The 26,195-nt window shown below is 34.7% G+C and overlaps 1 protein-coding gene and 2 long non-coding RNA genes across 14 annotated transcripts in view; 2 read left to right on the top strand and 1 right to left on the bottom strand.

Annotated features, from left to right (window-relative positions):
- Positions 1–534: 534 nt before the first annotated feature.
- LOC139814974 (uncharacterized) lies at positions 535–4,367 on the top strand. The gene is made up of 5 exons (XR_011732633.1): positions 535–758; positions 2,194–2,287; positions 2,357–2,609; positions 2,922–3,260; positions 3,612–4,367. It is a non-coding gene; the product is annotated as an uncharacterized lncRNA (long non-coding RNA).
- Positions 4,368–4,491: 124 nt separating this feature from the next.
- On the bottom strand, positions 4,492–5,450 carry LOC139814975 (uncharacterized). Its single transcript, XR_011732634.1, has 3 exons — positions 5,263–5,450; positions 4,975–5,189; positions 4,492–4,894 (listed from the first exon to the last, which is right to left on the bottom strand). It is a non-coding gene; the product is annotated as an uncharacterized lncRNA (long non-coding RNA).
- Positions 5,451–5,886: 436 nt separating this feature from the next.
- Positions 5,887–26,195, top strand: part of Dredd (Caspase-8 Dredd) — an 87,354-nt gene continuing 67,045 nt past the window's right edge. Inside the window, exons 1-7 of one of the 12 annotated variants that reach the window (XR_011732632.1) lie at positions 5,890–6,237; positions 6,448–7,012; positions 8,321–8,598; positions 8,657–8,849; positions 14,213–14,444; positions 15,609–15,706; positions 18,937–19,030. Coding sequence is in view for 7 of the 12 variants with exons in the window: in XM_071781522.1 (XP_071637623.1) it covers positions 6,472–7,012; positions 8,321–8,598; positions 8,657–8,849; positions 12,178–12,209 (1,044 nt within the window). In the remaining 5 variants the exon portion in view is untranslated. Of the gene's footprint in view, positions 6,238–6,447; positions 7,013–8,320; positions 8,599–8,656; positions 8,850–12,177; positions 12,358–14,212; positions 15,707–18,936; positions 19,031–26,195 lie in introns of those variants that run through there. The other 11 variants (XR_011732631.1, XR_011732630.1, XR_011732629.1 and 8 more) reach the window with 11 other exon arrangements.

Here is a 26,195-nt window from a genome sequence, read left to right as displayed (position 1 = left end):
ATAACATGTATGCAATGAAGTTTTTCTTCCACAAAAGCATGTAAGTACTGTGCAGTATGTACTATGTTATGTGAGTACAGAGTTATCACAATTCTTTAATCAACAAATTCATATTGTGTAAATGCCAAGTAAATGCCATAAGTATTCAGATTATTTTTAATAGTATTAGAAACGAATAATCAATTTATATGGAAAAGTTTCGTGATAAAACTGAAAAATTTATAGACAAATGCGCAATTGTCTATTGACAGCCATTTGTGCAGACTCGACTCAGGGTGCACTCCCATGTAGAAGAAAAAGCGGAACAAAAAGGAAGCATAGTAGGGGATAACCAATCAGAACGTTTCTTTAAAAGACGATAATTGTATAATCACCAACGAGATACTATAAAGACCGACAACCCTAAAGCCCCTTGCACAATAGGCGATAGCGATAGCGACAGCGACAAGGTTGCCGACAAAGCTATTAAGGGGATCCTGCAGCCGTATGATTTACCGACATTATCGTTAATCAATGGATCTTTTAATTGGCTTTACAGAATTGCAAGTTCTTGGTCTAGAATTAAAGTCCGCACAAAAATCTAGGGTGGAAAACGCGATTTTATATCAAAAGCACCAAAAAATTAAAAATATTACTTATTGGGGCACATACATAGCTGTCACCTGACGACAATATTTGCTTAAAACAAAAATTCTACAGTTTATACGTACATAATGTTTATCATCCACCCTTGGGAAAACATGTAGGAATAATATCGTGTAAGTAGAAGTAAGATTCAATGCGTACAAAAAAAGATCCATCTAATAATTATTTTAGTAATGTAAATACGGATGCAGGATGACAAGAAGAGCAGCAACAGTAGTTGCCGGATTTTGCGTAAGATGGCGAGCAATCGAAAAAAGGACAGATGTCATTTCGTTAGACAAAGACAAATATAGGGAAAACAAAATTAGAAAGGTTGACATTATCGACCTCGAGGAAGTTCGCCAGTCACTGCAGGATCCCCTTAAGTTGCCGGCAACTTTGTCGCTGTCGCTATCGCTATTGCTGTCGCCTATTGTGCAATTAAGGGGCTTAATTTTCGTGACTACCAAAATCTCATTGTATGCTAACGCCCTCTTAGCAACTTCGCGGCCAAAGTAGGAAATAAGAGATGTGTCGATAAATTATTATTACAGACGCGCTCGTAGATATATATTTTGTTTTACCTACAGACTTTTACTATAAAAAGCTGTTTTACCTTAGCAATTCACTATAATTTTATTTGAGTGACAACAGAAAACCTGTAAAAATTGATAAAATAATAACAGCTTGCTATAAAATAAAAAGACTTGGGTGTAACAAAAATAAAAAATGGGAGTTACCCGCATTACTATTGAATTGATATAGAAATTTTCTAGAATCTCGAAACCAATCTCAAACAAATTTTTCGAATATTAAATCCCATTTCGAGAGTTTTAAAGTTTTTCATGCTTTTTCGACAAGTGTGAGTTTAAAGCGCTTTGAAAATAATTCTCTTTAATTGTCGTCAATATTCGACTCAGTGTCTCGATTTTCGCTTATTATTCGCTATATAAATTATATAGTAGTAAATGATTGATTTATTCCTGCTCATGTGGAGTACAGGAAGGACTTCCACTTCTTATATATAAATTCTATATTTTAATTATAAATATTAATTGTATTAAATAGAACTTATACAGCACAGAATCTTGTAGTTTTCATCATCGTCATATATTGCAAAAACATTGCAATTTTTGCATATTGCAATGTTCCAAAGACATTGCGAAAATATGCAACATAATCCCAATAATATTATAACAATATTTTAAAAATATAATAAAAGTTAAGTACTTAAAAATGTATTTTTTAAGTATAGTATTTTAATAGTGAAGTTTGATAGAACAAAATTCCGTAATTACAAAAATTTTTCTACTTAAAAAGCAATTATATTTATAATTTTATAACAAAAAATAAATTTAATATCAAATTTTAATAAATATTATTTAAATTTAATATTAACTTTTAATATTATTTTAAGTTTTAAAAATTATTACTGAAACAAATCTTATATGTATATGGGGCATTCCATGCGAAGTGATCCACCCCAAAAAAATGTTTTTTTTTTTATTGTGCTGAAATTTGCACAATCTATTGCCCTATTGACCATAATTATCCACACCAATTTTTTAGACTCACTCGATGCAGCTCGCCCTTAAGCGCTATTAGAAGTCACGCAGGTGCGAGCCTGTATTTGCTGATGCGACAGAATTTTGAAATTGGGAATGTAAGCTGTCATGAGATCTCGTGATGTTGTGAACTATGAAGCGTTGTTTTAATCTTACATTCTTCACAGAACTTTGCGCGCGTCAAGATGCAAGTCACAACGTCCTTATCCGCTCTTGTTGGAAGAGGAAGAGCACCTAGCGAGGGTGCGTTACGTAGGGCCTTGAAAACGGTACTGGTATACACCGAGAGAGATACGGAACTTTCAGACACGTCGAGTTTTCCTGAACAAGTGAAGGATCTACTATTCAATCTTCATATGATACTGTTAAGATGAAGGAATTCCAAGAGGATCCTGAAATGCTCTTGGATGTAATGTATAGGTAAGATTTCTGAATCTTAGCAAACAATTTGACTTAAACACTTCGAGTGCCAAGCACATTTCGAGCGTGATCTCTGCCCAAGAGTGAATTTTTGATAGTTTTGTTTTAAATATATATTCAATGCACTGCCAAAATAAGGTTTTATTCAATATATTTATAAGTAACAAAATCGTTTCTACTTGAGTGAATAAAATCGTCACCCATAGATGGATGATAGGCTCCCTGCGAGAACTTATGCGTCACTCAGATCTGAGTGACGTGATACTCAAAGTAAACATAACGAGCTAAGGAATGTATCTAAATTTTGTTTAGAATCGCCAAGGGTTATCAAAGATCGCTTGATCTTCGCCTGACTTGGCTCGCAAACATGGCGCAGCAGCACATGGAAAGGAAAAATCACACGGAAGCAGCAGTGTTTGGTGCACAGTGCCGCTCTGGGAGCGGAATATCTTCATCTACTCGAACCTGGTGGCGGCGGTCGGCTCGTAGGAGCCGTTGCTTTGAACGCCGTAACACTGAACCCTTTAGAGGAGAACGCCGTCGGCGATGACGCACTGGCCAGAAAGGAAGAAGGGCTTTGCTTAGGTCCTGATTTTCCAGAAAGTGGATTGACGGGTTTATTGGAGCACGCGGCTAGCTCTTTTCACGCATGTAAAATTTAACTTCTAAAGGAACTAATAAAATTAAGATTATAATTTCAAATATTGAAAAGTCTGAAAGTAAAATTAAAATTCAGAATTCTTCCGATTTTTTAAATCTAAATTAAAATTTTCAAGTTAAAAATTTTATTAAGTCATTCTTTTCGCCCTTATAACGCGCGAATGTTGAAGGGATTTAAAAAATAAAAAATTTTGAAATGTTAAAAATTCTGTAACTTTTATTTAGACATACTGACGTAGAAGTAAAATATTTTATTCGGATCACATAATTATTAGAAGGATTCTATCATTAATCGAATGTTATAAAATTACAACAGTTCTTATCTCATGTGTATATTTATAGTGTTTCAGGTCACCTCAAGAGTAGATACTCCTGTGTCGCCCACGACGAACGATAATACGGTTCATCAAAATCCGAATGGAACTACAACGCACAGTAGTTCGACTAGTCCTATAACCGATAAGAACAAACAAGTGAAAAATGGCGTGTCGAATATCGGCGACATCGAAATCACCACCGCGAATGCTGACGCTTGGATTGGAACCGACGAGGCGCCATCCCCAGTTCAGCCTCCGTCCTCAGCTAGTTCTGGTTTTACAAGGAAGGGTCAACCCTCGGGGTCACCGATTTTGTCGAAATTTTACTAAAATGTATTATTGATATAGAAGTGACAAATGCTGTACGGAGACGATGCGCTTCTCAACCGTTGCCGAGCGTGGCGTAGCGAACTAGGCGTCGGACTGCAAGCGTGAAGGTTGCTGGTTCGCGTTCCGTTCCTTTTATATAATTTTTTTTCTTTTTTTTGTACTTATATTACAGTATACATCATATACAATATATTTATTATTATTATTATTACTTTTAAACAAAAAAATGTTTATTATTATAATTTTAAAACTGTGCATAAAATGTTCGTAAAATATTAGCGATTTTGAAAGTAAACAAATAAATAAATATATATATATATATATATATATATATTGACGGGGATATTTACATAATATTAAAAAAATTGTATGTATATTTATTGGTTTATTTATTAGTTTTGTATAGGTATAAAAAAAAGGTTACAATAAAAAAAGGCGTACAAAAAGAGAATATTATAATAAAATGATTGCGATTATTCGTCGTCTTGCTCTGTAACTTTACAAACTTTAGAGTGATTGAAATAAAAAAAACAAGTGAAACATAGAACTGACTTACACCAAACACACTTTATAAATCCAATTTTTTCGCAAGCACATTTTGTTTTTAATAATGAGACAGAAAAATACACGTCATTAACATTCAAAAAGCTCGTTCGTTCGTCAGTTTTGATGCAAACCATGCGTATTTAATCATAAGTGAAAATACCGGAATACCAGGCAATTGGCAAAATCGTCCGGCGACCAACTACGTCTTTTATCCGAACTCCGTCTTTCTAGCGAACCACGTCGCGTCGGCGGTTCCACTTTCTTTCGCCACTGTTCTAGACCGCCCGACTTTCTGTCTAAAGATCCAGCACTGCCAGTGCTATCCGTATCACCACCGCCTCCGATTACACCAGACAGATGAATTGCAGTCCACGCGAGAGGCATTCTATAACGACCCAGGCGTTCGCACGCAGCAGCGGCGGCAGCTCTGACCTATACGGAAATGAATAAGACAATAATATGAGAAATTGCCATTTAGAATGCATCAGTATTTTATTTTAACATTTTATTACCTTATCTTTATTTTTATCTTCGCGTAAATATGGTTCGGCACACTCCGATATATCGCCCTGCAATACTTTCTCGAGCCATACGACAAGAAACAAATCGGGGTTTATTAATGCTCAAAACGCAACTTCTAGCTAAGGTACTTGCTATAAGCGATGTGTCCTCCAAGCATTCTTTTCAATCTCACTGAATTCATATCGACGTAGAAATTTTTGGACACCTGAAATATAACAATTTGTAATTAGCATTATGCATTCTTGAAGTTGTAAATTCAATGATAAAAAATATCATACCTTTTTCTTTTCTCTGGCATCGTATAATGCGAGACTCGCGAATATTGACTCCACTTCTAGTTTTAACTTTAATTACAGACATTTTACGAGAATTTATGAGCAAAGAGGGATTTTTCAAATTTCCTCGGATGATTTTATGAGCAAAAGTTCTGTAGGTTATATAGGTTGCTGATTTCTTGCCAGTCTTGCCACTCGTCGTCAGGAAAAGTACGTGCACTTTATTGCACTATAGCGCAGACATTAAAACGAAATATTGACCTTTAATTAATTTTTATTAGAATACAGTTGTTTTCTAAATAATAAAAATTATATCGACACATTATCCAAATGATTCTGGAGCGATTGGATTAAAAAAAAATATTTTTTAAATACTTTCTGCTAATTATACGCTTATTAATTGATTTTAATTAATTGTGATTAATGTATGGTTTTCCAAACTCTGAAAAGTTTTTTCCAAATATTTCCAAATGATTTCCAAACGATTGGGTAGGATAATTTTCAATAATTTTTAATTCGTTTGCCAACTATACGTCGGTTATCTATCGCTGAGCACAGCTGAGCATTAAATACATATATATCAGTTATATGATCATGGTGAATTTGCAGAATGGGTAAAATCTGATTGGTTGACTACTCCCCACCACTTTCGGACGACTGCGCATCCTCCGGAATGTCTCACCTAGTAATGGGCGACTGGACGCTCGATGCTCCCATCCCGTCTAAACGCACTTATACGAGCTAACAGTTCATTGAAGTACCGGGAGTCGCCACTTGTGCAGTGGGAGCGCGTTTGATGTTTTTTGCATAAAAAATAGCCAACTGGCAGTCTATGGTTATATAGTTAAAGTTTCCGACTATAATGAATACGAGCCTTATGTTAGTGATTTTGACTGATTTTGACGTGCAACGCGTGACTTGTATCTTTGATATATTTCTCAATACATTTTTTAATGTATATTTGCATGGTATAGCATGGTATTTACATTAAATTTAAAATTTTTGTGTAACATAAAAATACATATTTTGTGTAATATTACATTAATAAATAGGAAAATCTTTTTTGGCAAGAATTTTGTTTTTGTAGTCTGTTAATATCTTGTTGATTAACATTGAGGTTATCACAATGAAAAAAATTAAATAAGATGCAGAGCGATTGAATTGTATTGAATAATATATATATTTCAGGAATATTATTGAGATATACAATTTATGATGTCATTGTCAGTAGATGCAATTGCATATCATGCAGCAGAAACAGTTATAAACATAAACATTTTAAGACAGATAGAAGATGATCTTGACATAGATGAGAAGATTTCTATATTATTTTTAATAATAGACAATTATTCGGATGGATTTAATAATATTTTCAAACTTTTTGAAACAAAAACAGAAAATGCTTACGTAATTGTAGATTATGTAAAAAAACATCCAGAAAATTGGAAAGAGAAAATCTTAGAGGCATTATGTATTTTGAACAATCAGGAAGTAATAAGGAAATTAAGAGTATCGTTCAATGATTTAAACTTACAGTATGTTCCAAAGCTCATCTTCTATTCAAGAAGTATAAATACAGTTGCAAAATGTTTATATAGATTATGTGAATCTTTGAATGAAAATGAACAAAAACTATTATTAAATAATGTTAAATCTGAAAACTGTAATTATGAACCATTATTGGATAATGTAGACTATCTTGAATTACATATGCTTTATTGGATACAAATTGGATATATAACAATTTCAAAAGGTATGTTTACTTTAATATATAATCTGTGTAAAGTAACAGCTTATTTAAACAAACAAAAAGTAAAAAATGTTTCTTAAAACAAACATTTTATTAGACTATATGATATATCGAGTGTATCATTTTAAGTGATTCAGCTGAATATCTCTTGAAGTAAAAGAGATTGGAAAAATTGTTTCAGACAAAAGTTGTTTGGTTCGAAGAGGGACATAAGATGGTATCATTGGTTTGACCATGGATGGTCGTTTAAAGCTCACGTGAACATCTTTAATTTCTTAAATGGAAACTCCTATTTTTCAATGCATATTCTTGTAGCTAATCTCGAGAGCTTTTCAAAACACTATAATAAAGTATTTTTTTTATTAAGAACTTTTGGAATTATAAGCCTTGAAAGTTCTAGTATTTTGACATAAAATACAAAATATCTTGTAAAACATTAAGTTTTCAGTAATGTTACCTTAATACTTTTATGCACAGAATAATGAGACAAATCAATTGGTATGAAAAAAGGCATAGTTCCTTTAAGAAAAAATATGTAATTTGCAACACGCATCTGTATATTTTTTCTTAAAGGAACTGCCTTTTTTCATACCAATTGATTTGTCTCATTATTCTGTGCATAAAAGTATTAAGGTAACATTACCGAAAAATTAATGTTTTACAAGATATTTTGTATTTTATGTCAAAATACTAGAACTTTCAAGCCTCATAATTCCAAAAAGTTCTTAACGAAAAAATACTTTATTATAATGTTTTGAACTCTCGAGATTAGCTACAAGAATATGTATTGAAAAATAGGGGTTTTTATTTAAGAAATTAAAGGTGTCGTTCACGTGAGCTTTAAACGATCATCCATGATATATATATATATATATATATATATATATATATATATATATATATATATATATATATATATATATACATATATATATATATATATATATATATATATATATATATATATATATATATATATATATATATATATATATATATATATATATATATATACATACATGACAACTTAGTTTTGTTTATTTACCTAATAAACTCGAAATATTTTTACATGTTACATATATTACAGTAGATTATATAGTTTAAAGAATTTTTTGTATGTGTATAAAAAAATTTTTCTTTTTATGTATTTTATTGTATTTTGTATAAATATATTATATTTTTAAACGTTTAGAAGATTTAATTAAACATTTTGATGAACAATATATTAGAAATGGAATAAGCATTCTATAGAACTTAAATTAGTGTTAATAATATAAGATTAAATAAGTTTTTATATTGTTCTATTTTTAGATAAACTGCATAATATGAAGAAATTATTAAAACATTTAAAAAAATTTAAAGATGGCCGTTTAAAAATAATTTGTATTGAATTGGAAAAATTAGAAAATAATCTACATGTTGTTGATAATTGCGGAACTCTTGGATGTATGATAAAATCAGCGTATGATAAAAATTACTTACAATTGACTCCGCCAGAAGTATCATCTCGTACTGAAAGGCATCATTACACAAGGACTATTAATAGTGGATTATGTATTATTATAAATCAGGAACATTTTCAAAAAGAGGTACTGTTATTGATCTTAATCAGAAATAAAAGTTTATTCTATATTTTTATCTTTTCAGTATGAAAAACGATGCGGAACAAAGGCAGATTGTATTACTCTATCTAAAACATTTAAAGCTTTTGGATTCAAAGTTGAGGTACTTCAAGATCTGAAAAAAAGCGAAATGTTAGAGAAAATAAGAAACATTTCAAAAAACCATGGTAAAAAGTATGATTGTTTGTTTCTCTGTATTTTGAGTCATGGATATGAAGGTGAGTAATACTTATATTAATAAGAAATATTTTGATTGGATTTAAATTCTTTTTAGATTAAATCACCATTTACGGTCCGAGCTTGGATCTTGGTAGCCTAATTATTGTATATATATTTGTGTATTGCACATATCTTTTCCAAACATTAGTAAATTGTCAAGATCTAAGCTCGGACCATAAATGGCAATTTAATTTAATCTAATTTGATTGTCATAACGGTCGTATATTTCTTGTATTATTGTTGATTTACATCGCCTGAAAAAGGCGTTCAAAACTGTTATTAACCGATTATTGCGATAAATATTAATTACCACATGCCTTAGTGGTTGAATTGGTATGACATCCTTCTCAGAATGAGGGAGGTTCCAGGTCCGAATATTATCTGACTGAGGTAATATTTTTAGCAATAATTTCTTTACAGTTATTTAAATAGTTAAATCAAATCGATTTAATTACGGGGAAAGTTGGGATTTTACTCCAACGGGAATTGTGTTATAAGTCTGACAAATCTAGTCGGCGCGTAATTTACTAATGTTTGGAAAAGATATATGTAATTGTGGTGTATTAAGGTAACCAAATAAATGATGCCTTGTGCGGTGTTATGAGTTTATTCTATATCTCAGTGCCGTCCAGATACTACTACCCGTGTACATGTGTGTGTCTCGCAGTCGCTACGCTACTCGCACGAATCCTACCACCCGCCTACCGGTCACGTACATCACGCCACCTATCGTTAACTCCCGATTTCGACTACGGTCGGTATATAACATCTCCTCCCCCTCTAATTTATGAGTCTGATAGTCTTCATATCGTTATGGTGCTCTTTTTATTCGAGTCGATCTTCGTGGTTCCCTCTCAGGTTCTGGAGCTGCTTCGAGTTCTCTCTCGGGTTCTGGAATATCTTCTGGTTGTGCTCCTGCAACTTCTGCCGGTTGTGCTTGTTCAGTAATATTTGGGAACTCCTCCCAACTACCTTCGTCCTCTGTTCCTCTGCCATTTTCCCCTATTTCCCTCCGGGGGCGAATTTGATCAACATGCCTGATCCATTTCGTATGTTACTCGTCCCGTAAATTTTACTATCCAAGCTGCTATCCATTTCTCTGATGTAAGGTAATTTCAACGAACACTGGATCCTGTGCTTCAAATACTCGGATCTTGGATGTTTTGGTTACTGGTATCTCCTTCGTATTATCAGGGTGTAGGCCATCTAATGCTGTACGCAATCGACGTCCCATGAGTAACTCTGCTGGTGAGACACCTGTTGTTGTGCTAGGTGTAATGTGTTGCGTGAATAGGAACCGTGCTAGTCCTACGTCCCACTCTTCCTTCGGTATCTTCTTCAAAGTTGCCTTCATTGTTTGCACGTACCTTTCGATTTGTCCATTTGAAGATGGATGGTATGGGGCGCTATACATTGCTGTTATTCCATTCCTTTGTAAAAAAGACCGATACTCACTTGAAGTGAATACCGTTGCGTTGTCTGACACAATGGTTTGCGGTAACCCATGTGTTGCAAATAGATTTCTTAAGCCAGCGGCACACGGAGCATGTTTTCCTGCTGGATTGCTTGCGATCTAGTAAATTACTAGAAATCTTGAGTGCTGAGTGGTGCAATTATAGTAATTGACTAGATTGCAAGCAATCCAGCAGGAAAACATGCACCGTGTGCCACTGGCTTTAGTTTAGTGATGACTGCCATTGAAGTGCAATTCTTCATTGGAAACACTTCCAACCACTTAGTGTATGCATCTATGACTAGCATAAATGTCTCCCCTTGCAACGGTCCAGCGTAATCTATATGTAGACGCGTCCATGGTTTTCCCGGGGATAACCATGTCGTTCCTTGCACTGGTGCCATATTATTTCTGGTCAATTGACATTGGTCACATTTGCTAACGTATATCTCAATGGGTTTGTCCATTCCTGGCTACCATATGTAACTACGAGCCAATGCCTTCATCCTAACCACTCCTGGGTGTGCATTGTGTAACATTTGTAGAACAGATTTCCTGGCTCGCTCTGGTATCACAACACGTGATCCCCATAATATGCAATTTTTGTGTGCTGATAATTCGGTTTGACGTGACAAAAATGGTGTAAACTGCTCTTCTTGTCGGTCTTCTGGAAAACCATGCAATAGCCAACAATGAACTCTGGATAACACTGGGTCCGCTTGGGTCCATTTTCCTATGTCGTTCATATTTATTGGTATGTCCTGTATAAATTTCAACATCTGAATCTCGCCCGGCGGTGGAATATCGAATTCTGGAGTTTCCAACGGTAATCTGCTCAAACCATCTGCATTCGTATGTTTTTTTACCTTGCCTGTATATTAGTTTGTAGGAATAAGCTGCTAAAATTAGACTCCACCTCAATAACTGTGGTGATATGACTTGTGGTGTTGCTTTATCTGAACTCAGCAAACCCAACAAAGGTTTATGATCCGTTATAATTGTTACCTCCCGGCCATACACATATCGATGAAACTTTTTTACTCCGAAAATGATCGATAATGCTTCTTTTTGTAACTGCGAATAATTTCTTTCCGCCTTGGATAACGTTCTAGATGCGAACGCTATAGGTCTTTCCTTGCCATCTAAATCCGTGTGTGACAGTACGGCTCCCAATCCATATGGTGATGCGTCGCATGCCAAAATGAGAGGTTTCTTCGGATCGTAATGTGTTAACGCTGTAACTGATATTAGCATTTCTTTTGCAGTACGGAATGCTTTCTCGTGCGTCATAGTCCAACTCCATTTCTTCCGAGCGTCCAAAAGTCTGTGTAAAGGTTCAAGTACTGTTGCTTTATGTGGCAAAAAACATGAATAAAAATTCAACAATCCTAGAAAAGCTTGGAGCTCTTCCTTATTTCCAGGAGCACGGGCCTTCGCAATTGCCTCGACCTTCCCTGCAACTGGATGTATCCCTTCTGCATCTATTCTAAACCCTAAATATTCCACTGCGTCAGTGTTTCGAATACATTTACTCTTCTTAAGTCGTAATTCTGCATTGTATAACCTTTCTAGTACTGCCTTTTCTCTCTTTTCTAATTCTTGTTCTGAATCCGCTGTTATGATTACGTCGTCTAAAAACTTCCCTACTCCTTCCAGTCCTGCCAGAACAGTATCCATTTCTTTTTGAAAAATGCCTGGTGCTGAGGTGATCCCATAAGGTACTCTTAAAACTCGCTTTAATCCTCTTGGAGTGTTTATTGTAAGTAACCTCGATGTTGCTTCATCAACGTGTAATTGTAAATATGCCTCGGATAAATCCAATTTTGTAAATCGCTTCGTTCCTGCGTGTTGTGCCAATAATTCTTCTGTTGTAGGTAATGGATTCTTCTTGATAGCTTTATCGTAGCCCGATAATCTCCACATAAACGTATACTTCCGTCTTTCTTTACAACTACTACTATTGGTGTGGCCCATTCTGAATGTTCGACTGGTTCGAGAACACCTGCTGCTTCTAACCTACGTAGTTCTTCATCTACTTTCTCGGAGTGCATATGGTATGGGTCTGCTTTTTAAAAATATAGGCTTTACCTTTGGATCTACTTCTATACTAACTGGCGCTCCCGTATAAGTACCTAACTCCTCCGCAAATACTTCATATATTTCTTGTCGCTTGAATCTGCTGTATTCCTGACAATGATATCCCTAACGCGTTAAACCAATTCCTACCTAGTAAATTAGTTCCTTTTCCTTTTATAATAATTAACGGTAATTTGTGTATACATTCCTTATATTCTACTCGCGCTATGAACATTCCCTTTACTTCTAATTGCTGTCCATGTACGCAATGTAATATTTTCTTTCGACATTTTCGGTTTATGCGTCGGCCATAACTTATTAAAAGTTTCCTCGCTTATAATAGTACACGTAGCCTCTGAATCTACTTCAAACAAAAGTGGTTTTTCGTTTATCTTTAATTCTAACGTAAATGTTTTTTCGTATGTTATTTCTCTAACCGTATTTAAACTATATTCAATCGCATTTTGTGTAAGCGCATACGGAGCGTCTGATACTACATGTGTATTACTCTCACTTGACTTTTTTGTATTTAAACTACTATTAGTTATCGTTTTCTTTTTTGCAAAACAAACGCGTTCGATGTGACCTTTTTTTTACAATACCGACATTCAACGTTTACGAATCGGCATTCGCTAGTAGGTGCATGTGTTTCACCGCATCTAAAACAAGACTTTTTCGCTACCGACCATTTCACCGGTTTCTCGTATTTAGTGTTCTTATTTCTATCGTTCTTCTCAATCTTGTGCGTATTTCCGGATGTGGGCAGTGACCAAGTCCAGTGCGTTTTTCCTGGCTGTCTCGGCTGCAATTGCGATGTCCAGCGCTTTCTGGAATGTTAAGTCTGTCTCCGCTAATAGCCGTCGTTGCACTGCTTCATCCGCTATGCCACAGACTATCCGGTCTCGCAGCATACTGTCTAATGTGGTCCCGAAATTACAGTGTTCTGATAGTTTACGTAAATCTGCAACATATTCCGCGACAGATTCTGAAGCAATTTGACTTCTTTTATTGAATTTAAATCTTTGAATAATTTCGGATGGTTTGGGAGTAAAATGTTCCCCTACTTTTTGTATAATTTCTTCATACGGTAACTCACCCGGTGTTTTCGGCATAACTACTGAGCGTATGAGAGCGTATGTTGCCTTGCCGCATGCACTGAGAAGAATAGTTCGTTTCTTAACCTGGTCGATTATTCCGTTTGCGATGAAATAAAATTCCAATTGTTCGATATATTGTGTCCAGGATGCATCTCTCCCTGGCTGGAATTCCTCTATGCCTCCGACCGTTGCCATTTTCCCACCTTGAGCCATCGCCATTTTTCCAGAGCCTTCCCGATTTCTCGTGCTCGTCGAAATATTCTTGTCGGAATGTGTCCTTTCTTACTATCCTCGTTGGATATCGTTTCCACGTTCACCTCGTCACCAATTGTGGTGTATTAAGGTAACCAAATAAATGATCCCTTGTGCGGTGTTATGAGTTTATTCTATATCTCAGTGCCGTCCAGATACTACTACCCGTGTAACATGTGTGTGTCTCGCAGTCGCCACGCTGCTCACACGAATCCTACCTCCCGCCTACCGGTCACGTACATCACGCCACCTATCGTTAACTCCCGATCTCGACTACGGTCGGTATATAACAGTAATATACAAAACATATATAGGTATAATGGCTACCAAGATCCAAGCTCGGATCATAAATGGATTTAATTTAATCTAATTTGATTGTATATCATAGCGGTCGTATATTTCTCGTATTACTGTAAATTCTTTTTGTTACAATATACGAGGATGAGTCAATAAGTATCTATATTCTATTTCTATAATTTATTAGAACAACAATAGAGAACGCAGGGCGGCGGTGTGGTCTAGTGGTAGAGCGCCAGACTCGTAATCTGAGGAACCAGGTTCGAGTCCACTAGAGCCATGAATCATGGAAAAGTTTTTTTCCGAAAAAACCGCGCCCCTCCGTGCAAGATGCGGAGAAAACTGGGCTCCGTTTTTTGGAAGAGACGTTAAACCGTTGGTCCAAAGGGGGAAACAGTAAGGTAGTGGATGAATTGGAGGTTAGGGTTGAGTACGTCCCTTCAAAACGCCCTTTAAGGTGGTATGTCCATATAACCTATGAAAACAGATCGATGCAGTTTTTTCAGTAAAAGTAATTAAGCAACTGACGAATCTTCATGCTAAATTTGAAATGGATTGACCGTGTAGTTTCCGAGATATTATTGTCTAAAAATATGCTTTTTTCCCTATCTTAAGCATTGCGTTTATGGCGGACGACGCGTGAGAGACCGTAATTTTGAGATAAATTGATGGTAGTAAATTATAGAAAAGACAGATCAGGTTGAAAATTAGAATAAAAACAGAGGAGTGTCTTCCGAATCATATGGTACCAAAGCCAACAATCTTAACCGTATAGAATGTTCACAAAATTAGTTAAAAGACATCGATTTCAGTCCATTCCTCACTGTGATCACAAACCTTCGGATATGTGGCAACGTCGCGCTTTGAATTCATAACGCGAGTTGCATAGGTTAAAACGCGGTTGTTCGTTCATGATATAAAAGTAAATGTTGCACTTAAATAAAATTAACCTCTAAGTTTATTGCTCCGAACGATACACGTGCAACCATTTGTTTACATGAATGTTGCGACGTTGCCACATCTGAAGCTCTTCTGTACTACGCTAAGAAAATTGGACTATTTTCATTCGCCTCTTTTTTATTATTGATTATTTATTCGATTTGTGATATACAATCATTTTGAGAAATTCATTAATGAATTTAGTCGACTATGAAAGTGTATGAAATTAGAAGTTTTAAAATGAGGTTTATTTTGACTCACATAGTCGCGAATAAACCACCTTAAGGCCCCTTGGGGTATATAAAGTAAAATTCTTTATCCTTTTTTTATCCAATAGAGAACGCAGAGAAAGTTTGGGTATTCTGAATCACCACAAACCTTTTTCAATACAACTTGAAAAATATTAAAGATAGCTGAACTTTCTTTACGTTGAGTTGTAATACCAAATGTTTGATACAACGTGTTTGACACTTTATTTATTTTGCAAAAAAATAATTTTTATTATGTTTTAAGGCGTTAATAATAAGTATTTAAGAAGGCGTTAATAATAAAATAGTCTATAATAATTATTATATTATACATTTATTGTATTGTAATTTATTACAATCTTTACCAGCTTCTCCAACATGAAATGGATTTTTTAGCTTATTCCGGATAGTGAGTTGATAGGCCATGGATCTCAAGTCTCGTCTTGTTAAGCCGTAGAATTTTGCTTTTACTATCTCGACTTGTTCAACATTAGGTACTATTTTTAACTTTTCATTGTATAAAATAGAACATTGTATAAAATACACCATATAACACTTACTAAATATACCATGCTAAAGTTCTATGTTAGTTTTACATGCAACAAAAACTTACCTTTACAAACCCCCCCCCTCCCTCAATGACCACCTTTACATATATTATAGAGGTCACCCTCCTGAGTAACCTTCAGAAGGTTTTAGCCATCGCTCGTTCTTTATTAAAAAATTATTAACAAAAAAAGTTTGAAAAATATAGCAGTTATTTTGAGTATTGAAAGGCATAAACGACTAATATGTATGTGGAAATAGTACATACATGTATGAACGAAGGAGAGTTATTTGAAGCAGTGAATCATTAATATTAGAGTCCCTCTAATCAGAGTCTGAACTTGAAGTTCAGGATATAAGAGAGAAAGAGAAAGCGGTATACATTTATATAGCTTTCTCTTTCTCTCTTGTATTTCTTTCTCTTTCTGTTCTTTTGCTTTTACCAAAAATGTCGGAAGTTGCTGCTGTGTGGCCAGACTCTTATTAAAGAGACTCTAGTTAATATATTGAACAGTCTCTTTGTTGAAGCAGAGAATAGTTGGCACAGAAAAGGGTAAAAATGAAGGTAAAGGGAGGCACCTCTAATAATCTTGACCTTGACATATTGGAGCTTTCCAGCAAGCGACACAAGTCGACACAAACGTTGTTCTATTTTTCTTTTTTGGCAATGAGTAACAAAGACAAAACGACACTTGTGTCGACTTGTGTCGCTTGCTGGAAAGCTTCCGTTGTCAAAGACATGACCCTGAGTAACTTTTCTTTAAAACTTCATCGTCGGTCATTGCTTATTTAAATGATTAAAAAAGGGGCAACCGCCCCTCCCCTACAGGTAGGGTTGGGTGGGGGTGGATGTTGGTTCGCGTGAAAAGTTGAAAGCCTCAACCGTACAATGATAGACCTCGTTTCGCCTTATAAGCAAGGATGAGGTGACGTGGGATGGATCTTGTTTTTTATGGAAAATACAATATCCAGAGAATCATCTACGCGAAGCGAGGTCCGCCCCACCCCTACTTACAAGACAAAATGAGGTCTATCAGTGTACGGTTCGGGTTTTCAATTTTCCACGCGAACCGAGGTTCACCCCCACTCATCCCTGCCTACATGTGTGTGTACTGTTTATACACATATCAGCAAATTACTTCCCTTAGTAATACTGACACAAATTATTATATTTTTCAGTTAAATTTGTTCATAACTTTTTAATAAACAACGAGCAACGGCTAAAATTTTCTGAAGGTTACTCAGGAGAGTGTTCTCTACAATATATGTGAAGGAGATATGGTCATTGAGGGGAGGTTTATAAGGATAAATATTTACCCGCCAAATTTTCAACTTTAATTTGTTATTTAACGACACGTTGTGCCACGCTGCTGCTTTGTATGTTATGTTATAGGGCCGACAGTTAGTAATTTCACTGCTGTCCGCTAAATTGTAACACTTAATATTCTAGACATTGCGGTAACTGGTTCTGTTTATAAGAGTATTTCATCTTACTCGAACTCCTATAGTTATATTATTTTTCAACAGCCCCCTTGCTTTTCAATGCACTTGTTCTAGCGTTCCACAAGCTTGTATATACTTTCGGAAAAAATATTTTTTGTTTTTCAGTCATGTATATATACCGCTTCTTGTTAATCTGTGGCAAAATTGACGACTTTTTAAGACATTTTTAAGTGGACCACATAGATGGTAATCCAAGGGAGCGAAATCTATATGCAGGATGCTCAAAACCCAGTTTCCGAAGCGTTTGAATAGTATAGATAGCAGTATGACAGAAGAGGTGCATACATGGCTGAGGGACAAATTAAAGACATTTTTTCCCGAGGGTATATGCAAGTTTGCGGAATGCTGGAAGAAGTGCATTGAAAAGCAAAGGGACTATATTGAAAAATGATGTAATTGTACGTTCTCTGCTATTATTCTAATAAATTATATAGAAATAGAGGGTAATTATTGATTCACTCACGAGATCATTATGCATCATTACAAGTTTAACATAGGTGAGAGTGGGACACGTTCGGACACTTTAAACATGGATTATGTTGTCAATTAATATGGTATAGCAACTTTCTCATAATACAATTTTATTACATTTATGTGAGATAGTATATAGAAAATACGATAAAGTTACATACTTTTTCTGGAATATGTATCTTTTCTGTAGCATTTATCTGAACCTATCTCATACCGCTACTTCCGTACAATACATGGGACATATTTAGATGTAATTAAGGAGTAACACCACTCTAGAGGCCCGAAAAATAGAATTTTTTGTGGTTAAAAAAAGTAAATAAAATCTATTTAAAAGACTATTGTACATGTATCTTAAAGTGTATGAAACTATTTTTTATTTTTCAAATGGCGGCACTGAAGCCTTGTAAGCGTAAGCATTTTTTTGCGAGAGGTGCTCGGGGGCTTGCAGCATAAGTGCCGCAAATTTTGACCTGGAACAAAAAACAAAAATTTTTCATATTTTGCATGATAATAGCTAGATAAATACGTAGGGGATTTTAAAAATATTGTTTTATATAGAAATGACAAGCATTAAAAAAAAGTTAATTGAAATTTTCAAATTATTTTTTTTCAAATGCTTGCAATTTCTATGAAAAACAATACTTTAAAAATCCCCTACTTATTTCTATAGCTATTATAATGCAGATTATGAAAAATTTTGGTATTTTTGTTCCAGGTCAAAATTTGCTGGCACTTATGCTGCAAGCTCCAGAGCACCTCCCGCAAAAATAAAAAACGCTTACGTTTACAAGGCTCCAGCGTCGCCATTTAAAAAATAAAAAATTGTTTTATACACTTTAAGACACGTACAATAAAGTCTCTTAAATAGATTTTTTTATTTACTTTTTTTTAGTTACAAAACAATTTTTCTAATTTTTGGGCCTCTAGAGTGGTGTTACTCCTTAAATGTAACACAAAAATATTGCAAAACAACTCTTATAATCATCTCTTTAATCTATTAAACGATATAACTTTTGTGAGACTGGTATTTTCTGACTTCTTCAATGACAAATGTTAATGCTTGCATATAATCTATATCTATATATCTAGTCTTTGCCTGCTTGCTTTTTGTCATACTACTAAGGAAGAGGTATTGGTTTATTTAATTCAACATTAAAGTCATAAGCAAGCTTAACTTTCAAAGTTAGCCCAAAATATATTTTAGATGATGAAAAAATATGCCCCGGCCATGAAGAATAGAGATAAGGAGTCCGAACTGTATGTTCTGGACATGCGACTCAAACCGAGGCCCGGCAATGGTACGTATCAAATACATAACCCAGATAGCCAAGCGTGATAGAGCATATTGAGCAAATTAATGCATTGCATGTGTTTTCATATATTTGCTGTAAATTTGCTGACATCGAAATATAACACATTACAAATACAGCTATATGACTTATATTCGCTCGTTCTTCTCTCGGAAGGTAATGGCAAACCACCGAGAGTATGGCCTAGTTTACACCGATCACTTGATACGCGTATTAAATAGTAAGTAACTAGTAAATAAGTCTGATTATTGGCTGATCAGTTCAAATATATTTGATACGCGTGTCAAAAGATCGGTGTAAACTAGGCCTATGTCTTGCCAAGAGAACTTCTCTAAAAAATCTAGCCGTTCGGAATCGGCGTTAAACTAGGGTGCCTCCCCATGCAAGACGGAATCTCGGAAAACGGAATCTCGGAATCATTCTGATTGGTTAGTCCCATGAGGCTAACCAATAGCCTCATGGGACTAATCAATCAGAATGATTCCGAGATTCCGTTTTCCGAGATTCCGTCCTGCATGGGGAGGCACCCTAAGTCCCATATACAATGTGTATAATCCACGTGCGCAACACATGTATATGAAGAGAAGTCACCACGCTCGGACACGAGTAATATAGGACTGAGGATGGAACTTAAATGTGTACTTACACACGTTCAAGTATACGGCTACTAAATAAAGACTAAATAAAGACAAATCGGGGGCAAAGTGCACGAAATGTAAAAAAACAATTAACGTATACATGCTTATACACGCAATCAGTTGACGCAATTTCAAGAGCAAATGGTCCGCAATATTGGTACGTTATGTTGTCTGCAACATGTCAGCAACATGACAGCAATGAATGATTCATCGTTCCATCTTGAGCATCATGATGCAAACGTTACGGCAACAACACATATATAATGATTTCCATCCGTTATTGTGTATGTCATCAAGCTATGAAGTTTTTTAATTGTATCTCGTTGCTAACGAAGTGTTGACAATATGAAATTGTCACAAATCTTTCACAAATTGATGCTGTCAAGTTGCAATCAATTTGTTGTTAATAGAAATATAATTCATATGAGTTCAACTCGACAAGCATAATGCTGTCTCACCTTGTCCCGAGTTTGTCAAAATTAGTTGCATTAACGACAAGCTGCTTGTTGGCAACATGGCAGCAAACTCACAGCATTTGGCTATCTGGGAATTTACGTGTTTAACACGTATCGAATATATATTGTCATATATTGTGATATAATATTTGAGGTAAGAGGAAAAGTAAAAGGAAAAGATGCATAAAGAAAAAATTGTAAAGGTACTCTAAGGTAGTATTCAGCGTTTGAATTTCCCGCGCTACAAGCGTTACCACCGCGGCGCTCCGCGCATGCGCGCCTCGCGCCGTAAGACACCAGCGCCTCTAACACACTACACTAGCGCCTTAACAGACAACCCCAGCGACGCCCTGTGTGGTGATTGGCTGACCCCCTCCAAGCGAGTAGGATATGACGTACTATCCGGTAGCGGCGGCTACCGAGGAGGATTCGTGTTCCGGCGTTCGCCCGAGATAGTCGCGTGCGGTCGTCGCGGATCTTTTGTACCCGAGTGCGCAATAAAGAGCCTTACAGCATCGAGGAGTGTACCCCTTCACTTCGCCTTCATATTTCCTATCCAGAGATGCCAATGGTGCTGTTTTGCCCGCTGCCTGCGCGCCTGGTGGGGGCACGCACACAGCTGACGGAGCCGTGTACGTGTGCGCTGGGCGCTCGGCGGCGGCTCGGCCAGCTTCGGGCGGGTAGAAGAGCGCAGACATACACTCGGATGTCTCGTTCTTCCGCGAGTCGTAGCATAGCCATAGCCGGTTCATCGAAAGTCGTATGCGTTAGCGCGTCGACTGACTTGGCTCATCTATTATGTCTCGCGTATCTTTTCTGATGTTGATTTATGAATAAAATATATATATTATAACATTGCAGATGACAATAAAATATCCCTTCCCACACTAGGCGCGATACACTATCGTGTGTCTCTTAATTATTTAAAAGTAATGAAACTAACAACAAAAAATGTTAGTAAAATTTATTAATTACATAAATGATGTCTAATAAAATTATATTATCTTTATTCTGAAAATAAACTATATAAATTAAGTAAAGAAATAAAAAACAGAAAAAGCGTAAATAATAGAAATCCACTCTTGGCCAATATGTACGCTTTCTTCTAAAAAAATCTTGTTATTAATTTAGAAAAACGACTTCTGAATTCTTACATTTTTTTAAATAAAAATATATTACTATACATTATCAGCACACTGCGTAATTTATATTTTCTCTTTACCATATACGATTATATATTTTTTATCCATTTATTTTAATAAATATCTGTACATATTGTTGGAATACATTTACTGACTTAATATGACTCATAAAAATGTAAAATTAAGTAAACGATGACTTTCAGTTTTTATTTTATATTTGCGGTTTATTATTAGTAATAAATTAATAAAGAAATGGAAAGTTTTAAAATATTTATTTTCTTTACAATTATTTGATCTATATTTATAAAATGTGTAATATTAATGTCAGCAATAAATCGTATATTGGTTACCGCTTCTACATGACAATCAATATAAAAGATATTTTATGCTCGTAATCTTGCACTTTTTATTTATCAAAATATTTATCAAATTTTTCAATATGTTATCAGCAATCTTTATAATCTATAAATGCATATTTTGGTGTAATAACATGGTCTTTTCATAATAATGTCTGAAAGCTGTACTTTGGATTATCTTAAAAATGAGAACTGACTATATTAAGACTGACCTAATTCATATTTATATAACACCTCTATTTCACTATCGCGAACAAATAGAACATTTAATATTTTTACAATAATAATATGGATATACAAAGCTCAGACAGTGTCACAGGTAAAGATCAGGACCCCGTGGTTCGTCACTCCCACAGTATTTAACGACTCCAAACCCTCTCTACCTGTGTGTATGTGTGAATGTGACTAGTCTTAGAGACATCAGGGAGGTTTCGTACCTAGTTAAGACTTAATTACATACAAAATACCGGAAATTTTCTGTTTTTATTGACAAAATATCTGACATAATTAATCTAAAATGGATGACGTTTCTTGTTCGATATGTTGATCGCGAAACTTTAGATATTCGGTCACAATTAGTAAAGTTAATTGATATTGATGCAAAAGATTGTAGTGCAGAAAAGTTATTCAATGCATTTCAAACTGAAATGCATCAACTTCAGATTCCATTTTTAAATATTATTGCTCTGTCATGCGACAATGCGTCTGTTATGACAGGAAAATATTTATCTTTCAAAACAAAACTTGAATCAAAACGCAAAAAATTATTAACATTTTCATGTCCTTGCCATTGTTCTGCATTAGCTGCGTATGATGCGTGCTCTAAAATGCCTGATATGTGCAAAGAATTTCTGAGAGAAATTGCAAGTTATATTAACAGTAGTCCAAAGCGTTCAGCTATTTTCAATGAATTTTGCGAATGTTTTCAAGATACAAATTATAAAATTTTGAAGTTACGCGAAACTCGCTGACTTCCGCGTTATTCATGTATTGACAGAGTTCTTGAGTCGTGGGATATACTAAGAAATTTCCTTACTGAAATGGTCGTGGTTGAAAAAGCAAAGGGGTCTGGGGAATATTTATTGTCTTTGATGCAAAATGTAGATTTAAAACATCATATAATTGATATAGTGAAATAGAGGTGTTATATAAATATGAATTAGGTCAGTCTTAATATAGTCAGTTCTCATTTTTAAGATAATCCAAAGTACAGCTTTCAGACATTATTATGAAAAGACCATGTTATTACACCAAAATATGCATTTATAGATTATAAAGATTGCTGATAACATATTGAAAAATTTGATAAATATTTTGATAAATAAAAAGTGCAAGATTACGAGCATAAAATATCTTTTATATTGATTGTCATGTAGAAGCGGTAACCAATATACGATTTATTGCTGACATTAATATTACACATTTTATAAATATAGATCAAATAATTGTAAAGAAAATAAATATTTTAAAACTTTCCATTTCTTTATTAATTTATTACTAATAATAAACCGCAAATATAAAATAAAAACTGAAAGTCATCGTTTACTTAATTTTACATTTTTATGAGTCATATTAAGTCAGTAAATGTATTCCAACAATATGTACAGATATTTATTAAAATAAATGGATAAAAAATATATAATCGTATATGGTAAAGAGAAAATATAAATTACGCAGTGTGCTGATAATGTATAGTAATATATTTTTATTTAAAAAAATGTAAGAATTCAGAAGTCGTTTTTCTAAATTAATAACAAGATTTTTTTAGAAGAAAGCGTACATATTGGCCAAGAGTGGATTTCTATTATTTACGCTTTTTCTGTTTTTTATTTCTTTACTTAATTTATATAGTTTATTTTCAGAATAAAGATAATATAATTTTATTAGACATCATTTATGTAATTAATAAATTTTACTAACATTTTTTGTTGTTAGTTTCATTACTTTTAAATAATTAAGAGACACACGATAGTGTATCGCGCCTAGTGTGGGAAGGGATATTTTATTGTCATCTGCAATGTTATAATATATATATTTTATTCATAAATCAACATCAGAAAAGATACGCGAGACATAATAGATGAGCCAAGTCAGTCGACGCGCTAACGCATACGACTTTCGATGAACCGGCTATGGCTATGCTACGACTCGCGGAAGAACGAGACATCCGAGTGTATGTCTGCGCTCTTCTACCCGCCCGAAGCTGGCCGAGCCGCCGCCGAGCGCCCAGCGCACACGTACACGGCTCCGTCAGCTGTGTGCGTGCCCCCACCAGGCGCGCAGGCAGCGGGCAAAACAGCACCATTGGCATCTCTGTTCCTATCCTGACAATATACCGGCCTTGCTATTGCCCGTTGGTTCCCTGCAATAACCTGTGGCCTAGCCGGCCATCCCTTACAAAATATCAATTTATTTGAATTGTTGAATTAAATATCGTAAATCAGAGGCACACGCGAACGCCGACTGTCTTTCTCGCCTTCCTATAAAAGAATCAGGTAAATGAGGACGTAGTAGATATTTTTCAATCAAATACAATCGAAAGTCTTCCACTCACACTGTTAGTCCTAGTTTACAATAGGTGTTTTAAGCCCTAACCCCCTTAGAAATTGACCAATCACAGTCAATTATTCTCCTCAAATTCAACTGTGATTGAACAATTTCTTAAGGCTTAGGGCTTAAAACACCTATTGTAGACTGGGACTTACAGAATTAGCTACAGCTACAAGTAAAGATAAGGAACTCTTAGCAGTTTTAAAAGTTTTAAAATCAGGGAAAGATCTTAAAAACGTATCAGGTTTCAACTCAAATGTCGGTGAACTTACACTACAAAATAACGTTTCTAATTAATAGCGTTTTCGACTGGGCCGGGTTTCAACTCAACCCGAGTTGGGTTATGACGTCATATGCTCTTCTTTTAGGTTTTAATTAGACGATTCTAACATATAGGCTGGATTCGGGGAGCGCGCTATTAGCGCTATTTGCTTATTCTACCCTTGTTTTACACCTGATGAGCGATAAAGATAGAATGATGCAATAGCGCTAATAGCGCGCTCCCCGAACGCAGCCGTAACGTCATAATCCAACTCAGGTTGGGTTGAAACTCGGCCCAGTCAAAAACGCTATAAGAGGTCATTGAGTAATAATGCCAACGTTGCGTAAAAGAATTCTACAAGAATTACATATTGGACATTTTGGAGTTAGTAAAATGAAAAATTTAGCCAGGAGGTATGTTTAGTGGCCAAATATCGATAAGGATATAGAGTCATTAGCTAAAAATTGCAAAGACTGTAACTTCTTTCGTAATAATTCTACTAAAATAAAACCACATATTTAGGAGCAAACCACAACTCCTTTCAATCGCGTTCACGCAGATTTCGCAGGACCTTTTCTAGGTCATTTTTTCTTTATCTTAGTAGATTCACCACGGTGGTCGAATTGGTACGACGCCCTACACGGAATGAGGGAAGTTCCAGGTTCGAACCCTGGCTGTGGTAATATTTTTCGCAATAAATTTAATAATTTAATTTAATTTAAATTATTTAAAAATGAGATGCATATATATATATATATATATATATATATATATATATATATAGGGTTGTGTGGGGTGATGTGCAACACTTTTTTTCGTTGCTCAGAAAACATATCCAAAAATCAAGTTCTTGAATATATCATGGCTGTATAATGTAGAAGAAATAAAATACTAAAATTCTGCGTGATTAGATTTTCAAAATTTTAAATTTTTCCTAAAAATTTTTCGAGTTTTCAAAAAAACGTCTGTTTTTCAAATTTTCTTGGGGTGATGTGCAACATAGTAAAATTAAGGTAAAAAATGCATGAATATCGACATCAATCGACTTAAATGTTAAATTTGGGCTTCTTAAATACAAATTAATCGAAATCTGGTAAACAAAAAATTTCACTGTGTTGTAATCGATCTCTGACAAATGGAAATTTCACAAAAAAAAATCATTTTTTATTTGATTTCTTTATTTATCGCTTAAGGGGTTAGTACAGTGTGTTTCAGGATAATTTTCAGGAATTAATTTCTAACAAAATATTTATGAAACACCAGTAATTTTTTTTTTATTATTTTCTATACACATTGAAGAACGTGTCAAAATTTTGTTGCCTAACTAAATATAAAACTCGTCGAGTTAAGCCGCTTCGCGCATCCCTATGACTTTCGGATGGTGTACATGATTTCGCGAAAACCAGTCGTCTGAAACAAAAATAAAAAATATGCTCATTATCTACATTGTATTGGCTTTCGGCTGACGGAGCATTTTATTTTTTTTCATTTTTGGCGACGAGAAAAAAATTCCTGAATTTTTTACTGCAATTGGGCAAAATTCAGGAATTTTTTTCTCGTCGCCAAAAATGAAAAAAAATAAAATGCTCCGTCAGCCGAAAGCCAATACAATGTAGATAATGAGCATATTTTACTGGTGTTTCATAAATATTTTGTTAAAAATTAATTCCTGAAAATTATCCTGAAACACACTGTACTAACCCCTTAAAAATTAATATAATGAAAGGAAAAACGCAAAAAACTTTATTTT

The sequence above is a fragment of the Temnothorax longispinosus genome, chromosome 6 (assembly GCF_030848805.1).
Source record: "Temnothorax longispinosus isolate EJ_2023e chromosome 6, Tlon_JGU_v1, whole genome shotgun sequence".
Taxonomy (NCBI): Eukaryota; Metazoa; Arthropoda; class Insecta; order Hymenoptera; family Formicidae; genus Temnothorax; species Temnothorax longispinosus.
The sequence above is the reverse complement of the archived record's forward strand: the minus strand, read 5'-3'. Positions and strand labels throughout refer to the sequence as shown.